Here is a 16,491-nt window from a genome sequence, read left to right on the forward strand (position 1 = left end):
GTTTTAGGGAGGCTGACAATTAGGTTCACTGCATGAAGTTGAACTGTTGCCTTTCTGAAGAGATTATTGCATTATTAACAATTTCATCAATAAAGTATACATACATGTACCTACAAACTTGGTTAGAAATGATACTCTGATTGCTGAATTCCTCCTGTAAAGTTAAAGGGAAAATACAACATTTGCAAACATCAAAAAATAAAACTGCCAAATCATTTTGAAATACCTTGCTGGACTGTTAGTGAATGACAGTGTAAAGCATCCTGTAAAATCATGGCACCTGGTATACTGTCATTTTCAAGAAAAGTGGTATTTTTGTATCAATTTCCAACGCTGATCGGCCGACCAGCGTTGGAAAAAACTGGCTTTTTTTTTCAAATACTGGCCCCAGTTGACCATCGCACTTGTTTGCAATCGATTACACACCTATGAACGGGTACAAGCCAGCTAGACTGGTTCCCTGACCTTACAATTCCCCAATGTATGTAAACTGCTCTGTTTCTTCTTAAATGGAGTCAGGGAACCAGACTACAGGAAAATGATTGTTTTTCTTGGTTTTTATAGCATTTTCGAATCCAAAACCTCAAAAAAGTCAGTGTAACTATATTTGCTATATATTTCCAACCCCCCAATTCCATCCATTTCTGAAAATTACAGCAAAAGCAAATGATGTATATTCCCTTTAATGCAAAGGAACAGTTGATTGTGATACTCTGTCAAGCAGTGTACTGAAATCAGTTAATTGAGGAGTTCCAACAAGACAGATTTTTTGTGTGGAACGAACGTCGCAATCTGTACTCCTTTACCATATAAAATGCTTACTAGCTTTGATGGCAGATGCCACTTTTGGGTTTGAGTTGTTGACAAATCAAGTTCTCTGGAAGCATGGGCGTCGCCAGGATTTTTTTCTAGAGGGGGGAAAACATATTTTCCCCAAAAATTCTTGTATTTCTGAACAAATTCTCGATTTCTCAGTTTTAGACGGGGGCAGAGAAATTTTGCCCCCCCCCCCCCCCCACTCATTAAATTTACACCACTATGACTTCGCGCCTCTTTTTTCTTTTCATTTTTTCTCTTTTTTTTTCATCCTTTTTTTTTTTTTGGTTGGCTTTTCCAGGGGGGGGGGGGGGACCCTCGCGACGCCCATGTCTATCTAGAAGTATTGTTGATGTAGTGCACGAGAGCACATACGTGCTTTCATGTTCCAAGCAAGCCTGCGATATAGGTGCACGTAGCTTGTGTGACGTTTCTGGATGTCCTGTTGAGATATAAAATTAAAAGTAATGTTGACTAAATAAAAATGAAACAATCAATCAATAACGTATAGTGATTTAATGATAACATTTAATTCGGGGAAAGGAGATTTACCAGTTTAACCCTAACTCCCTACATGTAGGCCTTTTTGCTAGGATGTAGCCTCAATCCTGCAAAATCCATCCTCCAATTGGCCTCATGAAAAATAGCATAGCCTTAATCCTGCAAATTCCTCTATTTTTTTCTTGAATATGGTCCATGGAGGGGTTACCACTGCCTGAATCCTGCAAAATTATCCGGCTATGACTGTCAATAGGCTGAGGCAGAGGCAGTGACATCCTGAAGCAGTCCGGAAGCAGTGGCGTAGCCAGGAATTTTTCAGGGGGGGGGGGGCCTGGAACATTTCATGGGGGGCGTCGTGTAGATCAATGGTAATTTTTTTAGAAACTCAAAATCTCAGTGGGGGGGGGGGGGGGGCGACTGGGGGGCGACAAGGTTTCATGGGGTGGCAAATCATTTAGATTTTGAACCCCCATTTAAAATCTTTAAAAAAAAGTTTGAATTATTGACAGATCACAGGCCCATCCACTCACTTAGATCAAGTAGCAAACATCTTCTGAAGCTGGCCACAACATCAACATCATGGTGATAGAGCATTCTCTGCAGCTTCTCCCAAACTTTGGAATGAGCTTCCATTGTCTATTAGATGTGCCAAGTCGGTAGATGATTTTAAGAAATTACTTAAGACTCATCTTTTTAACTGTAATTGAACACAAGTCTGCATTTTATTCATGTTTTAGTTTTCATTTGAAGTGTTACATACATTTGTTTTTTGTCCATGCATTTACTAGGAATAACAGTGATTGGGGTTTTTAACCCTAACCACCCCAACTCCATCAAAATCCATCCCCATTTTTGGTGGATTTTGATGGAGTTGGTCCAGAAGGCCTGGCGTGACTAAATATTGATGGAGTATGATGGACTTGGGCCTAATGGCCTGAAGCAGTGCTAGGGGTATCCGATTGATTTTGCCTAGCTTCCTGTACTGCTATTGTGATAAAAGCCATGTGTAGCAAGTCCATGAATGTCAACCAGTGCGTCAGTGCTGGATTCCATTATGTCATGTACAGTTTTGTGTTGGACGCACAGTGATTGATGGATTTTGATGGACTTGGTCCAGTTCCAAGTAACAGGCGCTAGGGAGTTGGGGTTAATATACAAATGAAGTTTTTACAGTATTTTTAATGGTATTTTATCCATGTGCGGTACTGCGGTATTTAACAGTTCACAGTTTTTTTTACAGGTTTTAACGATTAATCATTCAGACAGCAGCTGGTCCAGCCAAAGTTTGTAATTAAGTTAGGTTTTGAAATTGGGATTATTTTAATTTTACTGTTTCTTGTTCTATTGTTAAGCGCTTTGAGGAATCTTTGATTCATATTGCGCTATATAAATGCTGTTTTATTATTATTATTATTATTATGTACTTACTGATAATAAAACCTCATGAGGATTTGAAATCCTCTGCTGTGGAATCACCTTTCCTTTAATCATTGTTTTGCCTTCTTTCACGAATTCTACTACATTGAAACGTGACTGGATTCCGATAGCAATTTCCCTTTCTTTATTTCATCCAGTCTATTATTGTAATGACAGTGTATTTGTAATGAATTTCTATGTCCAAACTATTTTGTTTATATTCTGTCACTTTTGTTTGTCAAAACATTAAGTTCCACCTAGTGTTAAATATTCAGCATGAATCCCTCCTATCTTGACTGATTCCCGCCTCAGTATTAGTATGAATCGAAGTGGGACCGCGACCAGTCTATTAAATCCCCTGGTGTTCGTGCGTCACACACAAGGATCAGTGAGCGTCAACCAGTGAAATGTATGTGTCCCGCCCACTGATCTCTATATAAAGACTGGATAGCGGATATCCATACAACATTCACACAGTAGACTTTGCATATTGACCAATTCGCCCCCGGTCTCACGAAGATGGCCGCGTATAATACGAATGTTCTACGCGTAAATACACGCGCGTTGTATCAACAGCTTACGTGCGTTTTGGTCATGTACACATATTATGATGTTCTAAAAGGGACACATGTCCGTAGTGATTATTATTTCAAAAACGTCGAATAAGTGATTTGCGGCATTTTAAAAAGTAACCACGACGTTAGAAAAATTGTAGTAAACCTTGGTCAGTGGGGGTGGTAAAAATATAAGTCAAGTGAACCTTGACGTTACAAAAGAAATCATGCTGTCTATAAAGACGGCAACTTGTCCTTTGTAGATCACCAGCCGGTCTCACCAATATGGCGTCAAATTCATTCATTGTGCGGCTCATTATTAGCTATCCAGTCTTTATATAGAGATCAGTGGTCCCGCCCATGGGACGTGGTTGTAAGGTAAAAGGGCACCCTCTTTAGTTAAAGTACTCATGGCAAAATTACATTCATTTGCCCCTTTTAAATATAATTTACAGGCATGCAACTTTTCCTCGGATCAGCTGATTTCCTCTTTTTTCCCTTCCAATGTGTGCCATTGAAAATAGAAAAACACTACAAAGTCTTGGAAAGATTTCAATTTCCTTTTTTTGTGTGACTTCCCAGTTGCATGCCTAAATTTATAATTGTAGATGTTTCCAATCTTAATTTTGACACAGTTGAAGCGACAAAATTCATTATATTTTGACAACCGAATACATCAAACTTTATTGAACACATCTTAAGGATTAATTCATAGAGGCTGAAATAAATGAATACTTATTGACAGAACTCATTTGTTGGGGGGAAAAACACCCATATTTAGGCCTCCCCCCCCCCCAAAAAAAAGTCTCCGGTTTCTGGTATGGAGCTTGCCCAAAAAGTGGTGCGGCGATGCGGGTTTTTTTTTTTTTTTTTACCTGTTTTTTTTTTTGCTTCAAATGTCGGCTGATGACTGCAAATGGTGCCCGACTAAACTTAGTGCAAATATTATGGGAGACCAGAGAGGCCACATAAAGCTTATTCTCGATCATAACCCATCTAAAAACACGTTAAAATTGTGCAGCAGCAGGATTCCAGTCAAACCAGTGAGTTTGGCGGTTTTGAGACATCATCTTTCATTGAAAAAAAAACTTTTTCATTTTGCTGACGCGCATGGCTACGGCGACGCGCGCATACCAGAAACCGGAGACTTTTTTTTTTGGCCTTATACACACATGTACATTTTGTTGGACAAAATTCTCCTAGCAACGATCAGCATAAAGATAAGAACATGTAAGCAGCAGTCTATACAAAGCACAAATGTATTCAGTATTCAGTTAATTATTGACAGGACTAATTACTTTTCAAAACTTCTTGGATTATTCTGCAACCTCCTTGTGATACTTCTTCAGTATATGGAGTAGGCTCGTGATTTTATCCAATAATAACAATACCAGAGTTTGCATTCTCTGCAAGGCAAGCATGTTCATGACGGCCCATTACATCACAATTGGGTCATTCTATGAATTTGGGGTCCACTTTTTTCCCGTCCCTGTTACTCTGACATCTATGATTGTATAATTCTGATGCACTCCTTAATGAAGTCATCCTCCAAGAGTGATTGTGAATAGCAAACTACCTACCCAACAAATAAACAATCATTTGATGTCATTCTTAATGATGCTTGAATGGTAAATTTACAAAGTACTTAGGTAACAGGGACGGGAAAAATGTCACACTTTGGACCCCAAATTTATAGAATGACCCAATTACCAAGTACAAGCAGTATAATGTACATGTCAGTGTTGTATCTGAGTCCAAGCTAGTCCACAAGCATGACAAGATCACAAGTCTTTCAGTCTCAATGCATAGCTATTCAAAAGAACTGTTTCAAAACCATTCTTTTGTCATTGTCATTCAGATACTTGTGAAAGGACTTGCGATGGACTCGAATACAACACTGTATGTTATTGTACACACAATCAGACATGCATTTAAACAATCCCAAAATTGCCACAGAATTTGCCACATGCCTCTGAGGCCAAAAAAAAAAATTCTCCAGTTTCTGGTATGGAGCTTGTCCAAAAAGTGTTGCGGCGACGCGGCTTTTTTTTTTTTTTACCCGACTTTTTTGCTTCAAATTTGCTTCAAATGTCGGCTGATGACTGCAAATGGTGCCCGACTAAACTTAGTGCAAATATATGGGAGTCCAGAGAGGCCACATAAAGCTTATTCTCGATCATAACCCCATCTAAAAACACGTTGAAATTGCGCAGCAGCAGAATTCCAGTCAAACCAGTGAGTTTGGCGGTTTTGAGACATCATCTTTCATTGAAAAAAAAACTTTTTCATTTTGCCGACGCGCATGGCTACGGCGACGCGCGCGCATACCAGAAACCGGAGACTTTTTTTTTTGGCCTTTAAGATATTTTTTTTTGCCAGCACAGATAACTTGCCAGCAATGACCCTCCACTGTTTTTTTTTTTAGATTATTTTAATCAAGAAAAGATTTACCAAAAGCAAATGGTTTCTGTAATCAGTGTGCCTTTAGTTTGTGTCTGCTTTTAATAGACTTCCAAGCTGAGCAAAGGTTTCACCACAGATCCCACAATTGTATGCACGCTGTAATGTGCAGGTACATGACTACATGTAGATTTACACCTGGACAAGGAAAATCTTTACCAATGGTTACACCGGCAATTTTTTTTCTCTCATCTGTCCAGACTCCTTCAGACTCTCATATCGGAGTTGCTTACTTTGACAATCAAAGCATTACCAAAGGTCTCATAAGCAAATGGTTTGTCCTAAGCGCGTCTTTTCATGTCCAGTAACTTAAACTACTTGCCTAAGGAAAGGTTTTACCACCAGTGTCTCAACTAAGGGTTTTTTTCCACAGCAATGACCCTTCTGTTTCTGCAGAATGCCTTTCTCATGAAAAGCTTTACCAAACAAAAACGAATGGTTTCTAACAACTGCACATCATGTCTGTTTAGTCTTTCTCGCTCAGAATATGCTTTACCACAGCTGTCACAAACAAATCTCTCCAGTATGCACCCTCTATGTGCACATAGACGATGTAAACTAGAAAAGGTGCCCATCTTTTCCTGTCTGTTTCAATTTCGATGCTGACCACCTATAGGTCTCATCAGAGCCAGTGTTTCTTAACAGCATGTATCCTTCTATGTTGTTTAAGATTACTTTTTTCAAGAAAATCTTTACCACAGGTTTCACAAACAAATCGTTTCTTGCCAGTGTGCGCCACTTTGTGTCTGTTTAGAGAACCTCGCTGAGAGTAGCCTTTACCACAGGTTTCACAAACAAATGGTGCTTCAACAGTGTGGACCGCGTCATGTTTGTTTGGAACATTTTGATGCGAGAAGCGTTTACTACAGGTCTCACAAGCAAATGGTCTACCTCCAGCAAGACACCTCCCATCTACAAGTAGATTGCCTAGAATAGATAAGGCTTTACCACAGGTCCCACAAACAAATGGCTTCCCTCCAATGTGCACCATTTTACATGTATGTCTGTTTAGGGCACTTTGATGAGGGAAGCCTTTACCACAGGTCTCACAAACAAATGGTTTCTCTTTAGTATGTGCCATATCAGGCGTGTGTAGAATACCTTGAGTACTACATGCTTTACCACTGGTCTCACAAACAACTAGTTCCTCCTTAGTGTGTGTCTTTTCATGTTTGTACAGAGTACCTCGCTGAGAAAAGGCTTTACCACAGTTTTCACAAACAAATGGTTTTTCACCAGTGTGGACCCTCTGGTGCTCAATGACATGATGACTTTCGAAAAAAGATTGACCACAGGTTTCACAAACAAATTGTTTCGCTCCAGTATGCCTTCTCTCATGTCTGTTAAGCTTTCTTTTAGTGCAAAAGGCTTCACCACAGGTCTCGCAAACAAATGGTTTCTCACCAGTATGTGTTCTCTCATGTACGTATAGATTACCCACAGTAGAAAAGGCTTTACCACAGGTCCCACAAACAAATGGCTTCTCTCCAGTGTGCATCCTGTTATGTCTGTTTAGGGCACTCTGATGAGGGAAGCCTTTACCACAGGTCTCACAAACAAATGGTTTCCCGCTAAAGTGTACCCTGTCATGTCTAATTAGCTCATTTAGTTGTGAGAAGGCTTCACCACACATCTCACAAACAAATGGTTTTTCTTCAGTATGTGCCCTATCAGGCGTGTTTAGAATACCTTGATTACTACATGCTTTACCACTGGTCTCACAAGCAACTAGTTCCTCCTTAGTGTGAGCCCTCTCATGTCTGTTTAGACTACCTCTCTGAGAAAAGGCTTTACCACAGGTCCCACAAACAAATGGCTTCTCTCCAGTGTGCATTCTGTTATGTCTGTTTAGGTGACTCTGTTGAAGGAAGCCTTTACCACAGGTCTCACAAACAAACGGTTTCTCTTCAGTATGTGCCCTATCAGGCGTGTTTAGAATACCTTGATTACTACATGCTTTTCCACTGGTCTCACCAGCAACTTGTTCCTCCTTAGTGTGTGCCCTCTCATGTCTGTTTAGACTACCTCGCTGAGAAAAGGCTTTACCACAGGTCCCACAAACAAATGGCTTCCTGCTAAAGTGTACCCTGTCGTGTCTAATTAGCTCATTTAGTTGTAAGAAGCCTTCACCACACATCTCACAAACAAATGGTTTTTCTTCAGTATGTTCCCTATCAGGCGTGTTTAGAATACCTTGATTACTACATGCTTTACCACTGGTCTCACAAGCAACTAGTTCCTCATTAGTGTGTATCCTCTCATGTCTGTTTAGACTACCTCTCCGAGAAAAGGCTTTACCACAGGTCCCACAAACAAATGGCTTCTCTCCAGTGTGAATCCTGTTATGTCTGTTTAGGTGACTCTTTTGAAGGAAGCCTTTACCACAGGTCTCACAAACAAACGGTTTCTCTTCAGTATGTGCCCTATCAGGCGTGTTTAGAATACCTTGACTACTACATGCTTTACCACTGGTCTCACCAGCAACTAGTTCCTCCTTAGTGTGTGCCCTCTCATGTCTGTTTAGACTACCTCGCTGAGAAAAGGCTTTACCACAGATTTCACAAACAAATGGTTTCTCACCAGTGTGGACCCTCTGGTGCTCAATGGCACGATAACTACAAGAAAAAGATCGATCACAGGTCTCACAAACAAATGGTTTATCACCAGTGCGGGCACTGTCATGTCTGTTAAGCTTTCCTTTGGCAGAAAAAGCTTTACCACTGGTTTCACAAACAAATGGCTTCTCACCAGTATGCGCTCTTTCATGTCCGTTCAGGACACTCTGGCATGGGAAGCCTTTACCACAGATCTCACAAATGAATGGTTTCTCCATAGTATGCACCCTGTTATGTGTGTTACGTTTTCCTTGCTTGGAAAAGGTTCTACGAAACTTCTCACAAACCGATGGTTTCTTTCTTGAGTGCATCCTTTTATATCTGTTTGGAAGAAGATACTGATCAAAGGTCTCACAACCAAAGTGTTTCTCACCAGCATGGATCGATCTTCTATGTTTCTTTAGATTAATTTTGTTGACAAAAAGTCTACCACAGGTGTCACAAACAAATGGTTTCTTGCCAGTGTGCATCATTCTGTGTCTGTTTAGAGTATCTTGCTGTAAAAAGGCTTTACCACAGTTTTCACAAACAAATGGCTTCTCACCAGTGTGGACCCTGTCATGTATGTTTAGGTCACTCAGGCATCGGAAGCCTTGACCGCAGGTCTCGCAAACAATTGGTTTCTCTTGAGGATGACCCCTCTCATGTACACGTAGATTACCTTGAGTAGAAAAGGCTTTACCACAGGCTCCACAAACAAATGGTTTCTCTCCAGTATGCGTCCTGTTATGTCTGCTTACTTTTCCTTGCTTTGAAACGGTTTCATCACAGGTCTCAGAAACAGAAGGTTTGTCTCCTGTATACAACTTGTCATGTGTGTGTAAATTATGCCGACTATAAAAAGCTTCATCACTGGTCTCTCCAGATCGCATCTTTTTATGTCTGTTTGGAATTTGATGTTGATTACAGGTCTCAAAACCAAAATGTTTCTCACCAGCATGGACCCTCCTATGTTTTTCTAGATTACCTTTTGCAAGAAAAGCTTTACTAAAGGTCTTACGGACAACTGGTTTCTTACCAGTGTGCATCAGTTTGTGTGTGTATAGAGTACTTTGCAGAGAAAAGGCTTTACCACAAGTTTCACAACCAAAGAGTTTCTCCCCTCTGTGGACCCTGTCATGTCTGTTTAGGTTTCCTCTATCAGGAAAGGCTTTACCACAGGTCTCACAAACAAATGGTTTCTCGCCAGAGTGTATCCTGTTATGTCTGTTTAGGTCATACTGATGTAAGAAGCCTTTACCACATGTCTCACAAACAAATGGTTTCTCTCCAGTATGCAACTTGTTATGGCTGTTTAGTGTTGTTGACCTGGAAAAGGCTTTACCACAGGTCTCACAAACAAATGGTTTCTCGCCAGTATGCACCCTGTCGTGACTGTTTAGTTTTCCTTGCTCAGAAAAGGCTTTACCACAGGTCTCACAAACAAATGGTTTCTCACCAGTGTGCATCCTGTTATGTCTGTTTAGGACATATCGATTTAGGAAGCCTTTACCACAGGTCTCACAAACAAATGGTTTCTCTCCAGTATGCACCCTGTAATGGCTTTCTAGTTTTCCTTGCTCAGAAAAAGCTTTACCACAGGTCCCACAAACAAATGATTTCTCACCAGTGTGTATCCTGTTATGTCTGTTTAGGTCACATTGATGTAAGAATCCTTTACCACATGTCTCACAAACAAATGATATATCTCCAGTATGCACCCTGTTATGGCTTTTTAGTTGTCTTTGCTTGGAAAAGGGCTTACCACAGGTCTCACAAACAAATTGTCTCTCACCAGAGTGGATCATGTTATGTCTGTTTAGGTCACCTCGATATAGGAAGCCTTTACCACAGGTCTCACAAACAAATGGTTTCTCACCAGACATGCCAGGGTGGATCATGTTATGTCTGTTTAGGTCACATCTTTGTAAGAAGCCTTTACCACAGGTCTCACAAACAAATGGTTTCTCTCCAGTATGCACCCTCCTGTTATGTCTTTTTAGTGTTCCTTGCTTAGAAAAGGCTTCACCACAGGTCTCACAAACAAACAGTTTCTTACCAGTATGCACCCATTTATGGCTTTTTAGTTTTCCTTGCTTGGAAAAGGCTTTACCACAGGTCTCACAAGCAAATGGTTTCTCACCAGAGTGGATCATGTTATGTCTGTTTAGGTCACATCGATATAGGAAGCCTTTACCACAGGTCTCACAAACAAATGGTTTCTCACCAGTGTGCATCCTGTAATTATGTCTGTTTAGGTCATGTTGATTTAGGAAGCCTTTACCACAGGTCTCACAAATGAATGATTTCACGCCAGCATGCACCTTATTATGTCGTTTTAGTTTGCTTTGCTCAAGAAAGGCTTTACCACAGGTCTCACAAACAAATGGTTTCTTATCATTATGCATCATTTTCTATCTGATTAGACTACCTCGCACAGAAATAGCTGTATCACAGATCAAGTGCAGCCTTATGTTCAATTTCTTCAAGATAATTTCAGTGAATAAAGGGTTTACCACAGGTCTCACAAGTAAATGATTTTTTAACAATTAACATTCACTTCTGTTTAGACAGCATGCAAAAGGCTACACCACAGGTACCAGAAGTTATCACAGGTTCCTCACCTGTGTGGACACTCATTAAAGATGACAACTGAATTGAGCTTAAGACTTAATTGACAATTTATTTACAGTGAAATCCCACAATCGCTTTCACTTGTGTGTCCATTTTGCAATTCTCTGATCTGGATGGCTGACAGCAGATCCAATAAGTACCTTGCATCCCAACTGTCTGTCTTTTACAGCATGTGCCGCAGATTATGAGAGCATCGATCACGTTGGCTATACAGACTGTGTTGGTCTTCCTGAGGTCTTGTCTGGGGTTGATTGGATCTGATTCACCAAGTTCCACAGAGGAAGGCACTTGCTAGTCGGTGTTGACACAGAGCAGGAAATCTAAATAGGTTCTGGGGAACAATACAAAACATAAATTAATTGAATCCACAAACTACAAAGTAATGTATTACTACAGTGTAGCGAAAAAGCCTTTCATCTACACACCAATGTTTCCCTGTTTTGTGATAATTGGTTATCGGTGAACAGGTTTTGAGATCATTCTGTCAGTGCAGTGTGAAGGGGGGGGGGGGAGGGGAGGCAAGGTATGAGGGGGGGGGGGGGCCACTGTGGGGGGGGGGGGGGTGGGGGGGTGGGCTGGCTGAACCTCTTTGGATGCTAGAGGGTGTTCTTTTTTCATGACGCCGTACAGTTATAGGAAAGTCAATTTTATTTTTCTGTGGAGGCCACCTAGGAGGGACACCCAGAATTTGTTGGGTTGGGGTTGGGGGTGTGGGGGGGGGGGCAAACACCCCTCCTTGGCTACCCCATAGGCCCCCTTGGATGCAGTTTCACAAGGAAATCTTCACCTAATAATGGAGGTTTTGCATTACAAATGAGAGTTCTGACAAGGTTGATTGGCTTTTTCTCACATGTTACATGTACAATGACAAATTGAAACTTTGGAATGTAGGAGGCCGGGAAGAAAATTACAGGGTTTAAAGGCTAAGATCCTGCTTTCATCTCCAAGCAAATATGCATCGGAGTTGGAGAGGACTGCATGCATTTTGAAATGGTACAAGGGGGGGGGGGGTTGTGTTATTGGTTTAGTCAATGGGCGATAGATTACTGGAGAGCACTCCCATCATCCCATGTAAAGTAATCATCATGCTAGTGCATGTCATAAGACTAGAGAATCACGACATTGGCTGGATGTTACCTTCTTGAGGTCTTCTTGATCGATTCAGAATCATCTTATTCCAGACAGAACGGGACTTGGTTGTCAGGGTTGCTACCTGGAAAATGCATTAAAACACCCAAAATAATTATGGTGCGCAAACGAATGAACATTTAATCCCGAAACTAATCCATCTATTTGGAGACATGCAAAGTTAACATTTACTCCTGAATTAATTCAATTCCTATTATCTTCCAGCAAACTTGAATCCTCGATCCTGATTGGTCGATCCATAGCAACAAGCCGTGCTACATATAACCATACCGCTCGGCCATGGTTCATACCGCACTCCGCGTATTGCGCTATTCTAAGCCTACGTGACGCAATTAGTGCTGCACAATTCACTGTGAATTCAAAAGTTGCGCGTACATGTAGGTTACACAGCATGCGTGTTCCAACTTTACTGTGCGTCAAGTTTGCATGAAGATAAATTCGTTATCGCGCTCCCGCTCGTGGAACACGGAAAATGTAGTGCGTTTGTGTCCCACATACTGGCCTCGTGGTATGTGGGACACAGACGCACTACATTATTCCGTGTTCCACTCGCGCTCGCAAGATAACTAATAATAATCATCTCTATATTATAGATGGATGAAGATTTCTACATGTACATACCTGGAAGAAAAGAGAAATTTTACTTTCAGTTTGGGAAACTGATCCTCGTCGTGCTGGCATGGCTGGAGGCCGCCATCTTGCATTTGAGATGGCGGCAGGTGAAAGTTGCAGGTGAAATTTCTCTTTTCTTCCCTAAGGTATGTAAACCTTACCATTACCATTTGTATATATCAATTCACACTGAAGCCTACAGGGGTGCACAAGGCAGTTAAAGGACTGTTTAGGGGGTGAAATTAGCCCAAGAACACACCCGATGACTGTTTGTGGGCCAACTTTACGGGCGTTCTACGTGCAGCTGTGATGCGAGTGACAAGCCTCTTAGTAACGTAAGTGCAGTATTGTACATCAAACAGTCGTTGGGTGTGCGCTTCAGCGCGAGCATGCCGCAGGACCAGTTGGCAAGGTTGACTGGTGCGCATGCACTGAGCATGGTTATTGGCACCACATGTTGTGTCAGTGTCAGGGTGAAAGTGTTAGCAGAAAATTTGACAGAAATTTTCGAAAAAATAAAGTTTTTGAAAAAAGTTTGACAGAATCTTCAGCAGAACAAATTTTTTTTTAGCAGATTTCTAGCAGAATTAAAAATTGGTGGTTTGTCAGGAAAAATATGACCGATTTGAAAAATACGGCTGATTTGTTTTGTAAAAAGTTCAAAATGTGGTTGCATGACGTGTATTTGTGCACAGTAAGACCCCAAAAAAATAATGATCGGTCTCTGGTCAGACCGAAGCTCCGGAATTGATGCGGTGACACAGTTTTTTTTGGGGGGGGGGGGGGGTTGGGGGGTTGGTGGGTTCCCCCCCCCCCCAAGCTTGAATTGTACAGACATGGTGGGTACTATTTTGCTTTTTTTTTGTCTTATTATACATTGGTGTCCTCCCTAATTTGCCTCGGTGCCCTTGATCATTTGCCTTGGTGCAATTTCCCCATTCCTTGGTGCTCCTTGGTACAAAAGTTTGAGGAGGTGCAGCGATAGAGGGCGCTGTTGTGGCTTCCGTGTTAATTTGAAGACAAAAAAATAAGTTGACACGCATGGTTAAAATCGACATGCGCGCTGACCAGAGACCGAGTACTTTTTTGGGGGGGGGGCCTTAAGTCTGAAAGTACTTGGCAAAAATGTTGCAACCTGACGCCACTTCCGCGATGTACAAAGTCTATGGAGAGTCAAAAAAATTATTTCCTCACAAAATTGGAAATGGTACAACTATAGAATACAGGGCCACTCCATTCCGTCTTGGATGCATCCACACATCCAAGACGGAATGAGTGGGTACGTTGGGGTAGGTTTTAGACAGGGAAATCAAGTAGTGGGTCGTAGGGTAAACACAGTACAACTTGGTAAAATAAAGCGCCCTCTATTATTGATGACTTCATGCCCATCCACCCCGCATTCGTGCATCGGCGCATCCACGGCATCCCAAGCCGTCTTACTAGATACCTGTAACTGTATACATAGTTTAAGTTTGATAGTGGATATTTTGCCGGAGGTAATGACGGCAAACTAACGTTTACTAAAGGTTTGCCGGCGGAAATCCATATCAACAGAGGGCGCTGTACTCTTTAAGATAGGGCTGAATTATAAGATGTATTAAATTCCCACCAAAAGTTGTGTAGCACGTTTGGTGTAGTGGTTAAGCAAAGGCTCTAGTAAGCGGGATGACTCGGGTTCGATTCCGACCGCACCACATTTAAAAAAAAAAATTCTCATCCCCAAATAAATAAGAATATTCTTCTTTTATTATTTTAACATGTCTCAAACATTTTTTTGCAGAGTATTACATTTTCTTTTTCAGATTTGTGGCTCTGGAGGTTTTTTTTTAAAAGGGAAATAAAGTCCGAAATTATAAAATGGTCTGAATCCCATCTTGTGAATACGAGGTTACAACGATAATTTTGGCATGGAGCCAGACTAAAATTTGTCACCGGAAAATGTTTAAGTACAAAAAAACAGTAACTGCGCATGTCCGGCAAACTAACGTTTACTAAAGGCAAAATATACACTGCCTTTAAGTTTACTTGTCAATAATTCACTCTCTACAGGGCCCTCTATTGATCATGGTATTGATCACAATTTACTTCATGCCCATTCACTCTTTATACCGCCCTCTATTTTTAAAAAAATATCTATATGCTCATCTATGGTTCATACCCGTACATTGCTTTGTTCTCAAAAGAGTGCCATTTTACTCAACGACCCCACTCCTAACATCGCATCCAACTACAAAATAAAATCTTTCCCGGCGTGGCCCTGCATTCTATAGTTACCCCACAGTTGCAGTTCCAGACATGCCCAGATTTCAATATCATCATTTTTGCAATGAATGACTTTCATTGAGATGGTACATGAAGAAAAAAAGTGGCATCAGGTTGCAACATTTTTTCCAAGTACTTTAAACCATTGCAAGCCAAGCTAGACATGTTCAATTGTTTTTTAAATATTTGGTGATTTAATTTGTTTAATTAAAGGAAATGTTATGATTTGGTTTTTGTTTAAGAAAATTTTACAGCATTTGCATGTGGCAATGTGTGATAAGAGTTTACAATGTATTTCATGTGTATTTCGTGTAATTCTAGGTGATTTAACAGATTTTTGGGAAAGAATGTTGTAACGTGACGCCACTTTTTTCTTCATATTTCATCTCAAAACTCATTGCAGGAAATTGCAAAAATGATGATGAAGACATGAATCTGGAACTGAGAAATATTTCCAATTAGGATAGGAATAGTCCCATTAACCATGTTAACCATGTTAACTGGGGCGTTAGAACTCCTTTTTTTGACATTTGGGATGTCGGTCTAGTCTGTCAATACTTTTACGAGAGACCAACATCCCACGGCCATAGGCCTATGTCAAAAAGGAGTTCTAGCGCCCCAGATAGTGGGACTATAGGAAGCACTTTAGTAACTTAATTAACTTAGAAAATTTTCTTCACTCTCCGTAGTCTAGACTGTGTACAACGCCACGTTCACGAGTCTGATCTGTGGCCATGGACCGGTGCAGAGTGCTGGTTAATGCATGGAGAAATATAGCCCCATAAATGTGGCCTATTTACTGGACTGCCTCCGTAAACATAGGCCACACATCCACATGTACAAAAATCGTGTCGACGGAGCCAAATTTTGATTTTCACATTTATGCTTAGTTTGTAGGGTTTTTTTGCTTTAGAAGCATAATCACCCTCTTTATAGGCTAATCAGAAAGTGCTGCCTTTTTCAGATGTCTAATTTTTGTGAAATTTCATGTTGAAATTTTGATACGCAAACGTGTAAAAATGAATCTGGAAATTTCACGAAAAATATACATCTGAAAAAGGCAGCACTTTCTGATTAGCCTATAAAGAGGGTGAGTATGCTTCTAAAGCAAAAAAACCCTACAAACTAATCCTAAATGTGAAAATCAAAATTTGGCTCCGTCGACACGAGTTTTGTACATGTGGATGTGTGGCCTATGTTTACGGAGGCAGTCCAGTAAATAGGCCACATTTATGGGGCTAGGAGAAATATAACACATGATACGGTGCCCGGCAGAAAATTCTCAATTTTTTACGGACCTCCAAACTCTCCTGTCACAAAATGTTCAGCCTCATTATTTCACAAGTATTACCTTGATATGGATAGGTACCTCTAAGGTGGGTTGAAAATTCTTAAATGTCAACAAAAATGTGAAATTTAGAATCCAGAACTTCATTCGTCACCGGCCTAAATCTCTGACGTGGGTCCGGTCCATCACCGTTCTCGTACTCGAG

The 16,491-nt window shown here is 40.8% G+C and overlaps 1 protein-coding gene across 1 annotated transcript; it reads right to left on the bottom strand.

The window, feature by feature from the left end:
* Positions 1-5,676: 5,676 nt before the first annotated feature.
* Positions 5,677-16,477, bottom strand: LOC119730925 (zinc finger protein 721-like). The gene is made up of 3 exons (XM_038203994.1): positions 16,350-16,477; positions 12,113-12,188; positions 5,677-11,306 (listed from the first exon to the last, which is right to left on the bottom strand). Exon 3 carries the CDS (start codon positions 10,750-10,752, stop codon positions 6,370-6,372), a length of 4,383 nt encoding a protein of 1,460 aa, XP_038059922.1. The 5' UTR covers positions 10,753-11,306; positions 12,113-12,188; positions 16,350-16,477; the 3' UTR covers positions 5,677-6,369.
* Between the last annotated feature and the right edge of the window lie 14 nt (positions 16,478-16,491).

This window comes from Patiria miniata, unplaced genomic scaffold (assembly GCF_015706575.1).
Source record: "Patiria miniata isolate m_02_andy unplaced genomic scaffold, ASM1570657v1 HiC_scaffold_22, whole genome shotgun sequence".
Taxonomy (NCBI): Eukaryota; Metazoa; Echinodermata; class Asteroidea; order Valvatida; family Asterinidae; genus Patiria; species Patiria miniata.

Bases quoted from the DNA above. Each gene is read 5' to 3' on its own strand.
- LOC119730925 (XM_038203994.1), bottom strand. From the start codon at position 10,752: ATGATGCATAATGATAAGAAACCATTTGTTTGTGAGACCTGTGGTAAA.